We start from the raw sequence: 20,421 nt of genomic DNA on the forward strand, positions 1-20,421 counted from the left end.
CGCTTGCCACTGATAACAGCCATGGGCCTGTGGTGATGGTCCTCCAAGCCTATATGGGGGACTGACGAGCATTACCCCTCTACCCCACCCCACACACAAAGTATGTCGGACCGACCAGACCATCACTTTGCAACTCGATCCCCTTGAAGTTCAACAGGCAAGCCTACAAAAGAGGACTGAGGAAAACAAACCTTATCCAGTGTGCTTTGCTGCTTTGTCCACCTGAGGATAGGTTATCTATCAGGTTGTCTCACTGTGCAGCCCTGGAAACCCCTTAACCGAATGAGCAGGAGTGGGGCTTCAAACTGGAGTTTCTTATGGCTTAGGGAGTGGGTTTGGTCAGCACTGAGTGATTTTTCTGTTGGAATGCTTGCTTTCCTTTTAAGTTCCTCATCCTCTGAGCTATAAAGGTAAGAATGGCCATAACGGGTGGATAAAACGGCAAACACATACACGTTGTGTGTCCCGCCTTACATCTCTACGTCCCCCTAGCTGTACTTCAACTGAACAGTTTTGAGTAAATGATGGCGCTAGAGTCACCTACAGAACGTAACTGCCACCTAACAGCCAAACTAGATGCCTCAGTTCATATGGGGTTGGGGAAGGTGGTTGCAGGGAATGCAATCAAATCACCAACTGTGCTCGCCTCCTATGCAATCTGGTCACCTTCACCCCCGACTGCCAGGAAGTGAACCATTAGCAGGGTCAAACTGAAGAAGAGACCTCAGACATGGGTCATCTTGCACTCTAAAAACTGCCCTTACACATCCACACTGATGCATGGGCCATCAGCAACGCTGTACAAACGTGACACTGGGCTGTTTGGATGCCACCATGCCCATGAGATGCCATTGTACCTAGGTTCAATACAAGCAGGTGGGAAATCTGTTCCTTCTGGAGAGTTGCAGAAAATGCTATGCCATCAAATGTGTAGACGCTGACCTAGTGCGTGAAATCTTCGAATGGTAAAACGGTGTGGACTCTGAACATATGCCTATCAATATCCCCCTCTACTGTTAACAGCAGGCAGGGGGACGTATTTAAGCATTACATTCATTGTTGCACTTCAGAAAAGACATTACAAATGCAGCTGAACAGTTGAGTGGGCTATGCACTTGTGGTCATATGTTAAACCAAACTACAGTTTCACAAATCATAAAAAATGTACCTATAAAAATACTTACTGCAACAGTCCTTCTGCTGGGCCACCCTTTAGCACATCAGAAATTACTATGGAGGTCTCACCACTCTGAAAGTGAGGGTTATCTCTTCCGCCAGATATTGCAATTCCGAATCCAAACCCAGGAGCCTATATCAAAGTAAGATGGTCATATTTAGGAATTTTGAAAAACAAATAACATACCAAATATTTCAAAATCAATAAAAACGAAATAACTTACCAATGTAGGATATAAAACTTTGATTTCATTTTGAAAAATGTAATCCTCACTTACAGACCTGTAATACGAATGATTTCTCTGTTGAATGAGTCCTTCCTCATCTTGAATGGATCTTCAGCTCCAGCAATCTACAAAAACTTTCAGCCACTAGGGGGCACTATGTGGGTTCGGGCGCAGAGTTCAGTCTGCTGCAGTCTTGGATATGTGAGGAGCTGCAGCTACTGCTACCAGAACGCTGAATTTTCCTACTTGGCTTCTATTCTTTTGGCGTGTGTGCCTTTAAGAAAATCAAGCCCCATCGCCTTTAAAAACTCCTTGGAAGCGCGGAGGGCGCGCAGAGTTCGGGCGCAGAGTTCAGTCTGCTGAAGTCCGCGGCAGAACACAGAGGTAAGACTCTAGTAACTTGTATCATGGCCGAATATGGCCCCCAAACTCGCTCCATGCTAAAACAATCTCAGCAATCCCAGCACTTGCGCGACTGTCTCTCAAATTCAATTGCACAACAACATCATGAAGCAGGACCGTCACAGACAAGGGCTCTGGGAGGTTGTGATTGGCTCTGAGGGGGCGGGGGTCGGACGAATGTGTGGAAGCCCAAACACCTCATAGCGCTGAATGCGGTTTCACTAAGACAATTCTATGTACATTCTCAAGCACACCCACGAGAACAAGTCCGAGCTTGCTTGTGCAACTCGTAACGAAATATGTAAAGAGACTCGGCAAACACTCGCTAGCAAACGTGGAAATGAAATTGAATTCTACCTCAGCTTCCATCCTCAAATCCAATGACAGCATTGTCCCTGCCAAAGTAGCCGAAAGCGCACCGCTGGTCGAGGCAAAAGTCTCGCTCACCGTAGCTGCCGAAGAAGCCACCGTGGCCGATGCAATCGACAGAAGAAGAAATGTTGTGGCTCCTGCCAAAGTAGCTGAAGGCGCACCACTGGCCAAGGCAAAGGTCTCGCTCAGTGAGGCAGCCGAGAAAGGTACCGCGGCTGAGGCATCCAGTAGGAGAAGCGATGGAGACAGCTGGACAAATGCAGCAAATAACAAAGCTGCATCCTCAAACATGATTGAAGTGAACATCACTGCCTTCCAGTCTCCATTTGATGTAACCGATACTGAGTTACTGGAGATGGAAGTGCCGCCAACACAGATGGACACAAGACTGGTAAAATGTACGTTTCCAGAAAAGACAAAGAGGTCATGTAAATATCCAGAAGATCTAGATAAAAGTGTCCCCACTGATTCATCCATGTCGTGGATACAAACAAAAAAGATGATGCGACACCATTGAAAGAAAAAAAAAAAAAAAAACCCAAGCACAGTACCTCCAGATGACAGCACAAAACTATTACCAGCTGAATGCCCGTGTCATATACGGAGCTCAATGGGCAATATCTCTCAGGAGCAGCCTATCCTACTGGAGTCACTACAGAAAGGAGAGAAAAAAAAAAACTCAGCCCCACAATTTCGACCTTGCTGGGCGCGAAGCCCGGCTTACAGAGCGTCTCAGAGCGGACTGAGACAATGAAGGAGCGACTGTCTGAAAGCTTCCCTAGACCATCTAAAAAAACACTTGGCGGAGCATGGGAGTACCCACACCTAGCAGGAAGAGGCAGCTTGCAACAAAACTCACAATCAAACACAGCAAAACAAAACAATTATCCCTGGTGCAACTTAACAAACTAAAGGACACGGGTGAGATGCTTCTCCCTTCACAGGGCTCAAAGTCTAATTTAACGCCCACTCGAGAAAAAAAGTCTCTTCCCAAATACAAAAACAAAAGCCTACTGGCTAGGCCGCTGTCGCATTGCTCCAAACCTAAGGCTAGCTCAGAGTCAAACGGCCCAGAGCAGGTACTGCATGGTTCTGTGGGATGTGGAATGCCCAAAGATCTTGAACCGTTCAACATGAGTAACGAAAATGACGAGTCGAGACGCAGGCTCCAAAAGATGCTGCTGTGGCCATAAAATCTAACCTGTCAGCAGCAGCATCAATACAGATACATAACATACTGGCAGCGACCTCCTTGGCCCTTTACTAATTCCCTTTACCAAGCTATATGAAAACTTACATGAAGCCATTAAAAATAACGGGGCAATGTTAAACCAATTAAATGAAAAACTATCAAAAATGGACAGCACAAACGCAATGCTTCAAGGAAGACTGGATAAAGAAGCTGCCACTCTTGCAGTCTGGCAAAACAAATTGAATGAAAAAGCTGAAAACGAAGTGATGGGTAAACATTCGCTCATGGATGCAGTGATAGAGTGCCTACAACAAGTAACTACAACCATGAGACTCTCCGTGCCCATAGGAGCAGAGACAAGTGCCAGTATCACAAATGAGAAAATACACAAGTTCTCCTATTGAGGGAAAAAAATTAAACATGCAGACAACTGCAGCCATATGTGCAGAAGTTGCACGAGAGCCCAAGGCTATACGCCCAGATGAACCCGCTATACCTTTTGTGAGTGGCCTAAACAACAAAAAGGCAACTCAGCATGAAAGCACAAGTGCGCTCGGATCCGAACAGGCACAGGTGCTGCCTGACAAATTCCCAATCATCATAAGTGAGAAAGACATAAATAAAGAGGCCTCTGAAAAACCGCCTGTTCAACCTTTGCCTGCTGCAATTTGCCCAACCATAAAACCGTCATTTGGAATATTCACAGGCTCAGCTAAAACCGTACACACCGAAAAAGGAAACCTAAAAACACAGGAGGCAGGCTCGGGCAAATCGAAAAAATAAAAAGAGAAAAAGAAAGATTGTGCCCCGAATAAACTGACTAAGAACTCAAGAAAGTTTAGCTACACCAGCGAAAGCAAGTTTATTCATTCGCGAAAAAAAGGGAGCATCAGCCAAACCAATAAACGCAGATGGAAAGAAAACAGATGAGGTACCTGAGCCTACGCGAGTTTTACTGAATCCTAAAAAACGACTAAGACTGGACTCAGAAGTCAGCTCAAGCCAGTCAGTGACGTCGTTGGTAGAACTATGTAATCTATCAACATACTCCTTTGACAACAAGGTCGAAAATAGTATCTACGGCACCGAGGAGAGTAAAGTAAGTATCAATGATCCTGAGATTCATGAGAATGGCGCGGGGAAGCACACCTTAAATCCGTGGATCCTGAAAACAAAAACTGGCACAACCTGTGAGGATGTGGGTACAGTCAAGGACAAACAAATGAAATTTAAAATCAATGAACCAAAGAAAAAACAGGCGGAAACTAATAATGGCATTGCAGAAAGCAGCCATGCAGCTGACCAACAAACGTAAAAGAATAAGTTAGCAAAAATGAATCCCAAACTAACGACAGCGCAGAGACAGAAGGATGAAACCAAATCCAAACAAAGCAGGGTGGCCCACAAACAGCTAAACGTGAAAATAATGGTTGCAAATATATTCGAGGATGAAAATGACAAATTTAAACAGAGGAAACGTAATTCGACTCTTACACTCGGTACCTGCACTAAGAACTGTGTCCTCACACGACATCTCCATCATCGAATATATCTCAGAAGATCACGCTGACCGTGTATATCTACACATAAGTTCACATGCTGTACGCAAAGTCATACTGAGTGTAAAAGAAGAATTGTTACTGTTGGGCTTTGAGGTCTCAGAAGTGTCAAATGAACCACAATCCAGTCACCCCAGAGATACCTACAACAAGGAAACTCCCAGGAGCAGCGCCGAGACGCTCCAAGGAAAAATCTGACTACATTGTCCAAAACACAACAGCAAACAGGCAAAAGGAAGCACGATGAGAACAACCATTAGCTAGTCCAAATCCCGGAAGAAACGTCTGACCGTAATATCTTGGAATACCTGAGGATTTCGACATCTGTATGACGGGTTTCCAGTGGAGCTGAGAAACAATCTTGCAATATGTTTGTAAGAAACATGGATGAGGTCTACACCCGTGAAAGACGGCTATGTGACTCTGTTAAACCCTGCAGGGAAAAACGCCCAAGGTCGGCCATTCTGTTGCCTAATAACAATGATAAAACTTGGACTTAACTGGGAAGTGCTTGAAACAGAAAATCCAAACATTTTTGTGCAAAGCACCTTGCTGCAACACTGCCATGTAACAACCTTGCAACGACAACATCTATTAGTAATCAATGTGTATTGGAACCCGGCTCAGATAAGCACAGAAAAATGTGTAACATCGATCATAGATAATCAGCAATCGTACAGCGCACTAGCTACAATTATATGTGGTGATATGAACTTAACCTGGTTTAATCCAAATGGAGATCGCATAAATGAGAGAAAAACGAAAGGCCCCTTGCCCCATGAAAGACGATCTAAATTGAACATTGAAATGGAGGCACGTGATTGCGACATGGTGAATGGTCAGGTAACCAGTGACATACCGCCTAATTCCACCTGGCACAATTTGGGATATGAGAAAACCTTTGACTATATCTGGATATCAAAACATTTCTGGCACAAAATTGTGAGCATGAGAATAAACCCAACGAAAAATAGCGATCATGATGTACTGTAAATGGTGATGATCGTAGAAAGTAAAACAAATGCTGTAAGAATGTCCCAAATATTAGAAGTAAACAATGGAAAAAATAGGCCGAGGATAACCGACAAGCAAATAACTACGATAACCAGCAATTTCCAAGAATTAGAAAAGACTGGCGAGATGACAGTAAATTACCTCCAAATGCTCCCTCTGCCAAAAAAAAAGTTCACTACGGCAAAAACAAACAATTAAAGCACATACGCACAAATGGAGTCTGAAAATAAGGGAGGAAAAAAAGAAGACTAATAAAGAAATTCACAAGATAAAATTTCATGGAGGGAGTGATGCCTCCGTTTTGATCAAAAAACGGAAGCAAAAATATCGAAATTGGGTCAAAGCCTTTGCCTTTCAGCGCGACCAAGAAAGGAGCGAGATAATGCTGAAATTAATAAAATCGAACAACTGCAGAGAGATCTGGCGAATCCTGAAAAACTGCACAAATAACCAAGCAGAAAGGATGGCTAGTGGAGTGGCTGAAAGCGAGTGGAAGAAGCACTATAATAAAGTGTTCTTCGAAAACACTGATACAACCCCCTAGAGCAGGAAGAAATGGTGGATAGATGAGACTGCAGTGAAACGGCAGACAAAATCAGCACTGCAATCGCGAAACTAAACAACTCGCGTGCGGCTGGGCCAGACAGCATCACAAATGTTATGTTGAAAAAAGACAAACAGGAATGGGCAAAATTCCTTGAGAAACTATTCGAAAATATTGCAGAGCTAAAACAAATACCATCGACATGGACAACAGCCATAATAGTCCCCATTTTCAAAAAGGGCAATCGGGCAGATCCGGCCAACTATCGCCTGATTGCTTTACTCGACACAATCGGAAAGATATTCGCAAATTTCCTCCAACTAAAATTAACAACTTGGGCAACTGCGAATGGAACCGACTGTCGACAAACAGGTTTCATCAAAGGTGTCCGAACTGAAATCAATCTGACATTGGTAAATATGCTAAAATTGAATGCTTTAGAAAAAAGGTTGAATCTTTTTCTAGCCTTTATTGATATGCACCAAGCATTCAATACAATAAACCGGGAAAAAATAAAAAATTTGGAACTGTACGGAAAATCTTTTGCAACCAATAAAAGCCCTACATACAGGAACATCAATTCGGATAAGAATAAATGAAAAGGGTCAGCTATCTGAAGAAATGAAGACCCAAAAAGGAGTGAAACAGGGCAGCTTGATCGCTGCAGGTCTCTTCAAATTGTTCATTGCCGATGTGCCCGAGGCCTTGAGTGACGTAAAATGCTTCCCTCCCAAGATAAATGGACACCAGATCAACTGCATTACCTATGCTGATGACCTAGTTTTGGCAGATACTACACAAATAGGGTTACAACATCTGCTGACGAAACTCGAAGAATACATGACCCATAATCAATTGAAAATAAATATCACAAAAACAAGAATTATGAAAATTGGACCACAAAAACGAGCAAAAAACAAAAATGTCAAATGGTCGATTGAAAACACAATCATTGAAGAGATAGTAGAAATTAGATACTTGGGTATCATGATTAGCAAATCGATACAGGAATGGAGCTGGGAACAAGAGCTTGTGAGACAAACTAAAACCTTGGCCCTACAAGGTGCACGAATCCATAACTTGTATGGAAAATTCTCTTTATCAACAATACAAACTTTTTATCTGCAAAAATGGATTCCTGCGATTACTTTTGGGACAGAAGCGGGATGGAATCTGGACCATAAATTCTGGGCAAAACTAGAAGGGCTATTTTGGAAGCGAGTCCTAAAACTACCAAAATACATTTCGATTACTGTCATCAGGCATGAACTTGCAGTAGACGAATTATATGTAAACGTGATGTGGAAGTCGCTATCGCTCCATAGAAAGATGATCGTGTCAAAGCCAGAACCGGTGTATGAACTATTTGCAGTGAAGAACAATCAACCACATGCTGGATTGCTCCTACTATGGGCACAAAGACTAAATGTGATCCTCCTCGCTGCTGACATCGATAATGATATAATGAAAGACCAACCCCAAATAGCAAAAAGAAAACTGAAAGAATGGGCATGGATACAAAACTTGCTAAAACTTGAAGGACTTCCAACAGCGCCCAAATTGGGGCCAACCTAGAACAAATTGAATAAAATCCTGAGCTACTTGTCACAATTTCCCTCACGTCACCATCGTGACAGTTTTCTGTGTCTACGACTGAATGCTATTAAAACCAAGGAAATGTTGATGAGACACGACCAAGAGACAAAGGACAACAAATGTAGATACTGTCTGACTGAAACGAACAATAAGACACCTAATAGCCTAATGCACAGAACTTAAAGCCTTGAGATCATTGCATCGGAGTAAATTTGCACCTATAAATAGTAATATGGACGATTGGTGGTGCCGCATATTAAGTGGAAGTTCAGTGCATTTAATATGTTCTGTGATAGATTTTACAGATTCAATAATTGGATAGAGAAAAAAAGGAAACCATGATTAGCGAATAGTAAGAAACAGCTAGTAGTGTATGTGACAGTTGGTAGCATATTTGGGAAATATGAAATGAATGAAAGGATGGCTTTGGTTGTAATAAAAGTTTGTAATAAACTATATGTTACAAAATAAAAATAAAAAAAAAAGAAAAAAAAAAACTGTGGGTTCACATTGGCTTCCCTCGGCACCCAGGATTCCGGATGTCATGGGTAGTATAAATGACGCCAACAGTGCCCTATGACCTCAGTTGCATCTTTATCTCTAGCACTCTTCAACTGAGGGACCATAAGGCAGTAATAGATGCATGAGCTTCCTCCATGAGCAGGAGGATGACTAGGAAACTGTGGAAGGAAGGACTAATCCATCAAAAGAACAAGTTACTTCTTACCTTGTAACGTTCTTTCGACGGGATGTTCCTCCGACGTATTCCTCATCTTAGATATATCCTTCCAGCTCTGCTGGCCTGGGAAAATTTTTTCTCTAGAGGGCGCTGCGCATCGACGTCCCTCGAGTCGATGTCCCTCGACAGCCGCCGTATCGACGCTCGACGTCATCCTGCCTATAAAGGCCGCGCGCAGCGTCCGTTGCTCAGTTCCGTTTTGTAGCCCACAGTATTACTGTCTGGACTAGACTAATCACCCTGAAGGAGCGTAAGCTGCAACAACAAGGGAAGTAGAACTGCGGGGATGGATGGGAGGGTCGATGAGGAATACGTCGGAGGAACATCCCGTCGAAAGAACGTTTCAAGGTAAGAAGTAACTTGTTCTTCGAAGGGATTGTGTCCTCCGACGTATTCCTCATCTTAGATAGGCTCCCATAGCAGTATTCTATATTCGGAGGAGGGAGTACTGACTTCACGCTGTCTTCTATTGATGAATAGAATGCAGTACAGCCCTTCCAAACCTAGTCTCTTGACTGGAGGAGGAATCCAGATTGTAAAAACGTGTAAAGGTATGGACAGACGACCATGTAGCGGCCGCACATATGTCTTTAACCGGCACGCCTCTTTTGAGGGCCGATGAAGCTGCAATACCTCTGGTCGAATGAGCCCTAAGGTTTTGAGGGGGCTCTTTCCCTGCCAGTTTATAACATTCCAGAATGGCTAGAATGATCCATCTGGAAATGGTCTGCTTAGTTATTGGTAACCCCAGCTTGTGACCTGCGTAACCTACAAACAGCTGGTCTGCCCGTCTTATCCTGGCTAGTCTAATGTAAAAACTTAAAACCCTCCTAGGGTCTAGTCTGTGTAACCTCTCTTCCTCTTTCCCCGGGTGAGGAGGAGGATAGAAAGATGGTAGGGTAATCTTCTGAGTGATATGGAATTCAGAAACCACCCTTGGGAGGAAATTAGGCTTCACTTGCTGGACAACTTTGTCTTTGTGAAAGATTGTATGAGGGGGTTTACAAGAAAGCTTGTAACTCGCTCACCCTTCTAGCAGATGTAAGTGCTATTAATAAAACAGTTTTAAGGGTAAGGAATCTTAAAGAACAAGAATGGAGAGGTTCGAAAGGTGTACCCATCAGGAAAGTTAGTACTAAGTTTAAATCCCATAGGGGAACTTGGAATGGTCTTGGGGGATAAACATTGGTTAACCCCTTTAGAAACTGTATTACCAAGGGTAATTTGAAATAGGATGGTTCTTCCGCAGTACGCTTAAAGATAGATAGCGCTGCGAGATAGCCCTTAATGGTGCCAACTTGAAGGCCTGAATTTGCCAAATATAGTAGGAAGGACAAAACCATTGGTGTACCACATGAAAATGGGTCGATATTCTGTTCTCTACACCAGCTGCAAAATCTGTTCCAACGGCAGCGGTATAAAGACTTTGTTGCTGGCCTCCTTGCCGAAAGCAACACCTCCATAACATCATCAGGGAGGTCCCAATCCTTGTACCTCAGCCGTTCAGAAGCCAAGCGTGAAGGTTGAGGGTTTTGATGTCGGATGGAAAACCTGACCTCCCTTCTGTGAGAGTAGGTTCTCTCTGAGAGGAAGTCGAATTGGAGGGCAGATGGACAAGTCTAGAAGGTCCGGGTACCACGTTCTCCTGGCCCAATCCGGGGCAATTAGGATCATGGTTCGCCGGAATCTTCTCAACCTCCTGATCATTTGAGGAATGACAGGGACCGGTGGGAACGCGTACAGAAGCGGAAACTCCCAGTCCACTATGAACGCGTCTCCCAGAGCTCCTCTCGGAGGAAATTCCCTTGAGCAGAACAGGTCGCATTTCCTGTTTAGGCTGGTGGCGAACAGATCTACCTGAGGGGTTCCCCAAAGGGCGAAGATCTCTTGAAGGACTTCCTGAGCTAGCTCCCCCTCGTGGGAGACTGTGTTCTGCCTGCTCAGAGCGTCCGCTGTCAAGTTCTTCTCTCCGGCTAGGTGAACTGCCGATAGAGAGATTCCTTCTTGGATTGCCCAAAACCAGAGCTGCATCGCCTCTCTGCACAGGGGTAGTGATCCTACGCCTCCTCTTTTGTTGAGGTAATGCATGGCCACCGTGTTGTCCGTCATTATCAGGACGTTCTTCCCTTGTACAGCTGACAGGAAAGCCTTCAACGCAAGTCTGATGGCTCTCAGCTCTAACAGGTTGATGTGTAGTCTGGACTCCGATGGAGACCAACGACCGCTGATGGTCAAGTCGTTGGCGTGGGCTCCCCACCCCGTGAGTGAGGCATCCGTGATTACTGTTATCTCCGGCCAGGGTTGCCAAAACTGTTCTCCTTTCAGAATGTTCTCCTGACAGGCCCACCACTGAAGGTCTCGAGCCACCCTGCCGGGAACCTGAAGAAGATCTGTCATTCTCCCTGAGAATTGTGACCACTGAGTCCTCAGTGCCCACTGGAGGGATCTCATTCTCAGGCGAGCCTCTGGCACAAGGAAAATGCAGGATGCCATGAGGCCTAGCAACCTCAAAAAGTCGAAGGCTGGGAGACGTTGGGCATGCTGGAACTTGGTAACCATCTGTAGAATATCTTGAGCCCTCACCTCTGGTGGCGAGGCTTTTCCCAGGGAAGTATCCAGGATCGCTCCTATGAACTGGAGTCTCTGCGATGGTATCATTTGTGACTTCTTTAAATTGAGGGAGAAGCCCAGTCTGTGAAGGAAATGGCACACGTGATTTAGCTGGATCTGAGCTTGCTCCGGAGAAACAGCCCTGATCAGCCAATCGTCCAGGTAGGGGTAGACGTGAATCCCTTCCCTCCTTAGACTTGCAGCCACTACCGACATTAACTTGGTGAAGACCCTCGGGCGGAGGTCAGCCCAAATGGCAGTACTCGAAATTGATAGTGAGAGTTGCCAATTGCGAACCTCAGGTATTTCCTGTGTTTGAGATGGATAGGCACATGGAAATAAGCGTCCTGAAGGTCCAGAGATACCAACCAGTCCTGAAACTGAAGGGCCTGGACGATCTGAGAAAGAGTGACCATCTTGAATTTGTCTTTTCTGAGGAATTTGTTCAATTCTCGCAAGACCAAGATGGGTCTCAGTCCTCCGTCTTTCTTCGGAATGAGAAAGTAAGGGGAGTACCAGCCCTTGTCCCTCTCTGCTACAGGTACCGGTTCTATGGCACCTTTCTCTAGCAGGTCCAAAATTTCCTGCAAGAGGAGCGGATCTGGAGCTTTCTGAGAGCTGATCCCCGGTGGATGACGGAGGTATACGTAGGAAAGGCAGGCAGTAACCTTGGACGACTGTTTCCAATGCCCAAGCATCTGACGTGATAGCCTGCCATACCGTCAGATGTTGAGTTAACCTGCCTCCTACAGGTGTCCTGTGAGGGGAGTCATCAGAGTGGTTTTGGGGCGGCTGATGCCGATGGTAAAGAGGCACCTGCTGTTGCTGCGGCTTTAGAATATCTACCCCGTCCACCTCGGGTAGTTCTTCTTTGACCCCTTTGAGCCGGTCGTCCTCTACCTCTTCTGAATGCGGAGTAGAAGCGAAAGGACTTGCCCCTCGCAGAGGTTCCTGTGGGACGAAAAGGAGTCTGACGGATTGCAGCTCCTAGGGATTTTGCTGCAGCTTTTGAAGTTTGCAGTTTCTCTAAACTGTCATCCGCCTTTTTCCCGAACAAAAGAAGAGCCATCGAATGGCATGTTCAAGAGCCTGGCTTGCACATCTGGGGCAAAACCCGACTTTCTCAACCAAGCGAATCTCCTGGTTGATGTACTTGCCGCCATTGCTCTGCTGATACTGTCAGCCGAATCAATGCCCGTCTGGAGGGATTCGCACATAGCGTCTTTACCGTCCTGTATAATATTCAGGAACGCATCCCTTTCTTCTCCCTCCGGGATGCAGTCAGCCGCTGTAGAAGCACACTCCCAAAGTGTATGGCTGAACCTAGCAAGGGTGCAAGTAGCATTAACAGACTTTAACGCCATGCTACATGCTGAAAAGACTTTCTTTGCCATAGCATCATATTTTTTATCGTCCCTGTCCTGTGGGACTGTAGGATAAGCCGTCTTGACATCGGTAGAGGATGCTGCTTGTACCACCAGACTTTCTGGGGATGGATGTTTAGACAAAAACTCTGGGTCTGTGGAAGATACCCTGTACTTTGCAGACAGTTTTTTATTTACTGCTGGTATTACATCTGGGGTTTCCCAGTTTGTCATGATCTTTCTCTGAAGAGCTTTATGAAAGGGCACCACAGGATCCTCTTGTGGGCCTTTGTCAAGAATATCCGTGAGGTCATCTTGCTGGAAAGATTGTGAAGGTGCAGACCACCCCATGAACTCTGTAATCCTGGCCATTAAGGCTCTGTAGGGGGTTTCAGCATGCTCCCCCGGGTCTGGCTTAGCAAAATCCACCTCAGGGGAAGTGTCTAACCCACTTGCCTCATGTAAAGAATCATGAAGATCCTTTAATCTGCGCTCTTCAGAGGAAAATTCCTCTCTAACTGGGGTTACAGGTCCCTGTAGTCAAATGTGTCTTGTTCAGACAAATCACCCTCTTCTAAAATTGAGGATATAGTTCTCAATTGTTCTGAACTCATAAAGGGAGTAAATCCCATTTCCAAGGCAGAGGGTGCCGAACTTGTCATTATTGGCCTCGAAAACGTCGATGTAGTCGATGCCGAAGGCTTCGAGCGTGGCGTCGAAAACAGAGGTGGAGGCCTCGAGGACCTCGACAGAATTGGAATTGTACTCGACAATATCGACGCCATCGACGTCGAGGGCCTGGGGATAGTCACTGGATGTGTGGTCACCGTGACTTTTCTTGGCGTCGACGTTGAGTCGACAAACCCGTGTGTCGAAGGTCCCCTCGACAACGGCGCCGAAGACATCGACGGGACCTTCGTCGACGGCACCTTCGAGGAAGGTTTGGAGGTCATAGTCATGCTCGAGGGTTCGAAAAGCGCTCGAGAGGTTTCTTTCGCCGGGTACTGCGACTCGCGGCGTTTTTGACCTTCGGGTCTTTCGACCAGAGCATCGCTCTCGGCTGTCTTCGAGGGGGTCGAGGCCGCTTTCTCGAAGACGCTCATCATATTCTTTCGGAATTCCTCCCATTCAGCCCGGGAACTATGTTTTGTGGGGCAAGGGATTCTTTTTGGCGAAACAGAGGAAGAGGAAGACGGAGAAGGGGATCTTCGACGCCTCCTCTTCGAGTGCTTCGATCTCGAGGAGTGATGAGACCCACTCCGAGACCTGGAGCGCGAATGGTGACAAGGAGACGAATGTCTCGACTTCGTCGACGAAGAAGAAGCTTTAAAAGTCTTACCTTTCTCCAGCTTCCCCCTACGCTCCTTCAGGGCCTTAGCTGTCATGGACATACAGTCCTCGCATTCCGAACAATGGTGTTCAGCTCCCAAGCACCACAGACAATTTCTGTGAGGATCGGTCAACGACATCTTTTTCCCACAATCTCAACATTTTTTGAAGCCGGACCGAGGAGATGTCGGTTCCGACGAGGAAGCCATCGAGTATGGATCGAATAACTCGAGGTAAATAGGATTAATCTGACTAAGAACTGAGCAACGGTATTCCGAGGCACCGAGTAAGCGCGGAAAAACGGAACAGAGCAACGGACGCTGCGCGCGGCCTTTATAGGCAGGATGACGTCGAGCGTGGATACGGCGGCTGTCGAGGGACATCGACTCGAGGGACGTCGACGCGCAGCGCCCTCTAGAGAAAAAAATTTCCGAGGCCAGCAGAGCTGGAAGGATATATCTAAGATGAGGAATACGTCGGAGGACACAATCCCTTCGAAATAACATTACCAAGAGGCAATTAATTTGTTCTTCAAGCTGGCAAACAGATTTGAAAGAACTGGGATATCCCATCTGCAGAACAGGTAGTTATCTGGTCTAATGGGCACCTAGACCTCAAGCATTTCCTTTCTGGCCAGACTAACACTCTAGAATGCAGAGGACATGGTCATGGTCTGCTTGGTAACAGCCCTGCCCAAAAGAGCTCCAGCATGGCCCGCGTCATGTATTCAGCCAAAGAGGTCTCACACAATACAGTACGAAGCATCCTCTCCAGAATACATGGAGTGCAAAGGAGGACAGGATGAGCCAGGCCAGTAGTGTGTTCTGGATGTAATCCTGTTGGTCAGGGAGCCAGTCACCAAGTCAATCTGTGTCTGCAGGTGAACATTTTCAGCATTGTTTTGAATGGTCTGGATCCCTTGCTCTGGCCAGCCTCTACTGTTCTCGATATCCTGCTGCTCTTTAGACCTGCAGGACATTCAGATTGGCGCTGTGAAGAGGTACTTGGCTGCTATTTGTTTTGTAAGAGGGCCCCTGCTCGGGGCTTTTTCTTATAAATCACCACTGTTGCACAATATTTGGTGGGATTATCTAACCAGTTGCGTACATAGCCAGTTCAATCTTCCTTTGTCAGATTGGACCCTTGTTTAAATATTCCTTGTGGCCTTTTGAGCTCTTCATTTAATGTTCTTTGAGGGTGTGCACCCTTCTGGTGATTTTCTGCTCATCACTTCCGCTGGGGAGTGGGGGGAGAGGGGCACACTCATTCTTTGAAACCTCCAAACCTTGTTTTCCTTAAGGGGAAAGTGGACGGCTCAATCGATCATTCTCAAGGTAGTGTCCGATTTCCATCTCCCACAGACTATTTTTTGTTTTGTAACTCTTTATTAGCATATGAAACCAAATGCAGCACATTTAAGGTGATTATACAGCAATTGTCATTGAATTAACATAACCTGGCATTGGAAGTCGTCCCACTGCTCCAGGGTGGAGGAGGTACCAGAGAAGGCGACCAAAAGGGTAGGGAATCCATAACCCTGAACAGTACTCTGCCTCCCTGAAGCAGGATCAATGACTTCGCTTTCTGGAGTAAGATGACGAATAGAGACTTCTAGGAATCAATGGAAGAGGCACACCGCTTACAGTATTTCTTCTTCTTGTCCTTTTGGACAGCATCCAGAGAACACTACATCCATCTACTCTGTATCGACCCATGACTTCTTGGTCAAAGGCTCCGATTCCAGTGACTTCGAAAATAACTTCCCATTTAATGGAGGAAAGTGTAGAGTTTAGCCGCATGCTCCTCGGGGTGGGAGGGGGGGGGGGCTCAATGCATAGACTGACAGGAGCAGTAGTCTTCCATGTTATGGTACTCCCCAAGGCAGCAGAGACAAACCTTGTATCCTGCAAACTCTGCAGGGTTTAAAGGCAGACCCCCTCAGGGTACCAGTCAGAACAAAGATCGAAAATGAAAAATAAAATGCAGAGACCACCGGGGGGCGCGTGGTGGATGGAAACCTAATTGCCGCTGCTCCTGTGGTGCCAGGCCATAAGGGGACCCCAAGCTCCCCACTTACAGCCCCGACAAACAAAGGTATCAAGGGGAGCTTGTGTAGAAAACCACTAAAGAATATCCAGCCCGGTCTTGAGACCTTGGAAGCCTGGGATTGGGCATTGTGATGGCCTGTGTGCAGTTCAGCCCTCTGGTGACCTTGCAGGCGGGCAATGTGATCCGGGAGGAGGAGCAGAGACCCTCCTCGGCTGGGGCCTGTGCCGAGCAGGAGAGGCAGCAGAGCCTCAGTGCATTCTTCCCCTGGGCGGTGCTGCGTAGTGGAGCAGATTCCACGCCCGGGGATGACAGACCTGCGGGATTAAGGTGGCGAGGCCTGCAGGATCATAATCGTGCTGGGGTAGCTGGTGAGTTGGAGTTGCTACTGTGGGAGTGGTTGAGGTCCCAGGTGAGGGTGAGGCGTAGCACCCCGTGGCAGGTGGTGCCAAGAGGACATTGACTGTGGCCCGCCTGTGCCAGACTAGAGGGATACAGCATGGTGTGAGGCTTCCACCTGAGGGGTGCGCTGCCTCTGCAGTGGCTAAGGAGTGATATACACAAACACTTCCAGGCCCACGTACCACAAGAGGATATGGAGGGCCCCACTCAAAGACCCAGCATGGAGGATGATCCGGTATCCACGAAGGATAGATGCCTTCGATGACGGGATCTAGTGTTTGGAATCAAGTCAATAATCTGTCGATGTCATGGAGACCCACCAAATAGATATGCGTGTTTCCGAATTGGAGAAAAGGGAATCTGAGATGGCATTGAAGATGGATGATTTTGAAAACGGCGAAAGGAGGAATAACCTAAGATTTTTCGGGCTCCCGGAGAAAGAGGGGGAAGACCGAGGCAGATAAACAGGTCAATCATGGAAGTGCTTAGGCTCCCATTTGGCTCTGACGCAACAGACAAGCCTTCGATCGACAAAGCTCATCATGCAGAAGGGAGTGTGAGAGGCCCAAGAGTCCTGGGGAGGTTTCATTACTTTGTGAAAAAGGCAAAGATCTTAGAGAAAGATAGAAAAAAGGGCCCGCTGGACTTTACCTCAGCAGAAATCACCATTTATCAGGACCGCTCAGCCTTCACGTTGGGTAGAAGAAAGCAGTGTGCTCTGCTCACCAAGTGGTTGATTGACAGGGGGTTTGGGGGTGAGCCCTATTCCATGGTCAGATCACGATTTGGTTAAGATATGGGTGGGTCAATCGAGGGGCCAGACCCCTACACTGAGATGGAAATGTAATTATTTCTTGCTCAAGGACAGAGAACTGAGACAGCTCCCCTCAGCTGAGATTCAGGAACACTTTGCATTTAATGAAAATGGTGAGGTGTCAGTGTAGATGCTATGGGAGGGGTTTAAAGCCACGATGCGAGGGGTCCTAATAAGAATGGGCTCACAACAAAGGAAACTCAGGCGGGAGCAGGAGGAACATCAGAGTGAGAAGATAGCAAGGCTCCAAACGGCTCATACCTGTCCCAGACATCTGCCAGGAAGCGGAGATTTTATAGGGCCAAGCTCAATGTGCTTCTCGTTCAGGATACTGAAATGAAGCGGCTTTTCTTAAAACCGAAATACCATGAAAAGGGGGAAAGAAAGGCTGACAGGATTCTGGCGTGGAGGCTGAGGGAAGAGAGGAGGCAGAAAGCCTTCTGGGCTATTAGGTCGGAGGAGGGGGATTTGGTCCGCGGCTTGAGTGGGAACAGCAAAGAATTTGCAAAATGTTATGAGAAGCTATATACTTATGAGTGGGAGGGGGAGGAAGCGCAGATTACTTCTTTTTTTGGTCAACACGCTCTCCCTGTCCTTTCGGGTGAGGCAGTGAAACAATTAGATATACCAATCACAGAGAAGGAGGTTAGACTAGCGATCGGCATGATGAAATTGGGGGCCGGCGCTGGGGCGTGACAGCTTCAGCATTATGTTTTACAAGTTCTTCTGTTCAGCCCGGTCTTACTACTTGACAAGGGTCTGCAATGCCAGCTTTGGCGGGATGCTCTGCCGCCCTCAATTATGGACGCAGTAATAGCAGCCATACACAAGGAGGGCAAGGATCCGGCATGCTGTTCATCATATAGGTTGTTCTCCCTTTTGAGCAGTGATAACATCCTGGCGGAGACCCTGGGGAGAAGGTTGAAGGGTTGGCTGCCTACCCTGGTCCATGGAGTTCAGGTAGGTTTCATTCGGGGAAGAAAAGGCTCAGACCACGTTAGGAAAACAATCGACCTGATCCACTCTGCTCGGGATGGAGATCTGGACGCCTGTCTGATAACTATCGATTCAGAAAAGGCGTTCGACAGTACAGTGGCCCTTCATGGTGAAGGTACTGGAGAAGATGGGGTTTGGGTCCCGCTTTCTAAAGTGGATTGCAGCGTTGTATAGCAGCCCCAGGGCAAGGGTATGGGTGAATGGGGTATTAACAGATTATTTCCATCTAACGAGAGGCACTAGGCAGGGATGCCCCCTCTCGCCATTGTTATATGCTTGATCTATGGAGCAGGTGGTGATCACTAAATGTGAGAATCAGATCTCTGGCATCAGATGCGGGGAGCAGGAATTCAAAGTATCGCTGTTTGTGGATGATATCTTGGCCTGTGCTTTTGGAGCAAATAACCCAGTAATACGCAGTATGGTTCCCTATCAAAGCTTATAATCAATGTAGATAAATTGGATATTATGCCCCTTAGCAGAGGGGTCTCCAGCTTGGAACAATACACCAGATACATGGGGATGCAGGTAGAAAGGCAATATCTAAAATATCTGGGGATAGTCTTAACGAGGGATTTGGGTGCATTGGCAGGGGCGAATTACGATCCGTTGATAGCGAAGTTGAAGGATGATTTTTAAGGCGATGGGCCCCGCTGACTATCCTGGTAGAGGCGTATGACTGATAAAAATGAATGTCCTCCCCTGCCTGTTGTACCTCTTCACCGCCCTCACGGTGGCGCTATCGGATAGGTTTTTTACTGACCTCATGCATGGTTTGTAAATATATATGGCAAGACAAGACAGCCAGAATTAAATGTCCATCCTTACACCCCCAAGGGACTTGGGAGGGTTTGTATTCCCGGACTTCGCTTACTATAACGCGGCTCAACTGAGGGTCCTCATTGAACATCTGAGGGAGGATAGGAGGGCGTACTGTTCCTACAGAGAGGATTTAAAAGCCCACCCGCTGAAGGCAAGGTATTATGTGTGCACCCTGTTAAAGGGCATTCCGAGCAGGCTCAGGATCACCCTACCCTGGGTGTGCTGCGGAAGGTATGGTATAAGAGTGGAACAATCAAATTCCTCTCCTCCTGGCTGCCCCCACCAACGTCCATGTGGGGTCCGCCATTCAACCTTTCCTGCCAGAATCTGAGATTCTTGCAGCAGTGATCAGATGGGGGTCTCGAAAGGGTGGGGCAGATGTTTAAGGGGGGGTGCCTTCCTGGGATTCGAGGAGCAGCAAGAGGCTCTGGGAGCTGAGGCGATTCCAATCTTTGATTTTTTTAAGGATCAAAGGTATATTTACAGATGCAAAATGGGGGCTGGGGTGAGTGTTTCAAGGGACTTGGCCCAGTTTGAGAAGGTTGTAGATTTAACGACTATGATGAAAGGTATCCTGTGTAAGTTGTATAAGGCATTGAGCTCAGCTGACCTGTCAGGGAGACAGACATTTAAGAGATACAGGGAGGTGCTAGTGGTGGGGGGCATAGATGAGGTTGGGCAAGAATGTATAGCGCTACATTCCACAGGAAACTACTCACCTCCATGATAGAAAACAACTATAAAATGCTGCTAGGTTGGCATAGAGATCCAGTGAGGCTGTCACAAATGTTCAAAGGAGTTTCCCCGAGCTGTCCGCTGAGGTGTGGTCAGGTGGGGTCCCTCTCACATATGTGGTGGCTTTGTCCAAAACTTAACCTATATTGGGGGGAGGTCCTCGGTGTGTTAAAGACATAACGGGACCCCAATTATTATCAGACCCGCTTCACATACTACTGTGAATACCAATGGAGGAGATGGGAGAGCATAGGCTGCCAAGATTGATTGCAGTGATGTTAAGGGCAAGGAGAGTGATTGTAGCCCAGAGATGGAAAGACGAGAGGCTGCCCTCTAGAGATGGGAGTGTGAACAGAAACCACCGGATATTATGGTAATAGAGAGACCAACGGCTGTGGTACATGATACCCTTAAAACTTGAAACCTTCAAACAGGATTAGGGCACCCTACTGTCTAGGTGGGAGGATGGTCGGGACATGCAC

The 20,421-nt window shown here is 46.8% G+C and overlaps 1 protein-coding gene across 8 annotated transcripts in view; it reads right to left on the reverse strand.

The window, feature by feature from the left end:
- Window positions 1-20,421, reverse strand: part of TJP1 (tight junction protein 1) — a 2,827,266-nt gene that overhangs the window by 1,207,972 nt on the left and 1,598,873 nt on the right. For all 8 annotated transcript variants that reach the window (XM_069624936.1, XM_069624933.1, XM_069624931.1 and 5 more), the window contains one exon: window positions 1,185-1,309. In XM_069624936.1, the coding sequence (XP_069481037.1) occupies window positions 1,185-1,309 (125 nt within the window). The remainder of the gene's footprint in view (window positions 1-1,184; window positions 1,310-20,421) is intronic.

This window comes from Ambystoma mexicanum, chromosome 11 (genome assembly GCF_040938575.1).
Source record: "Ambystoma mexicanum isolate Mex_15411 chromosome 11, UKY_AmexF1_1, whole genome shotgun sequence".
Taxonomy (NCBI): Eukaryota; Metazoa; Chordata; class Amphibia; order Caudata; family Ambystomatidae; genus Ambystoma; species Ambystoma mexicanum.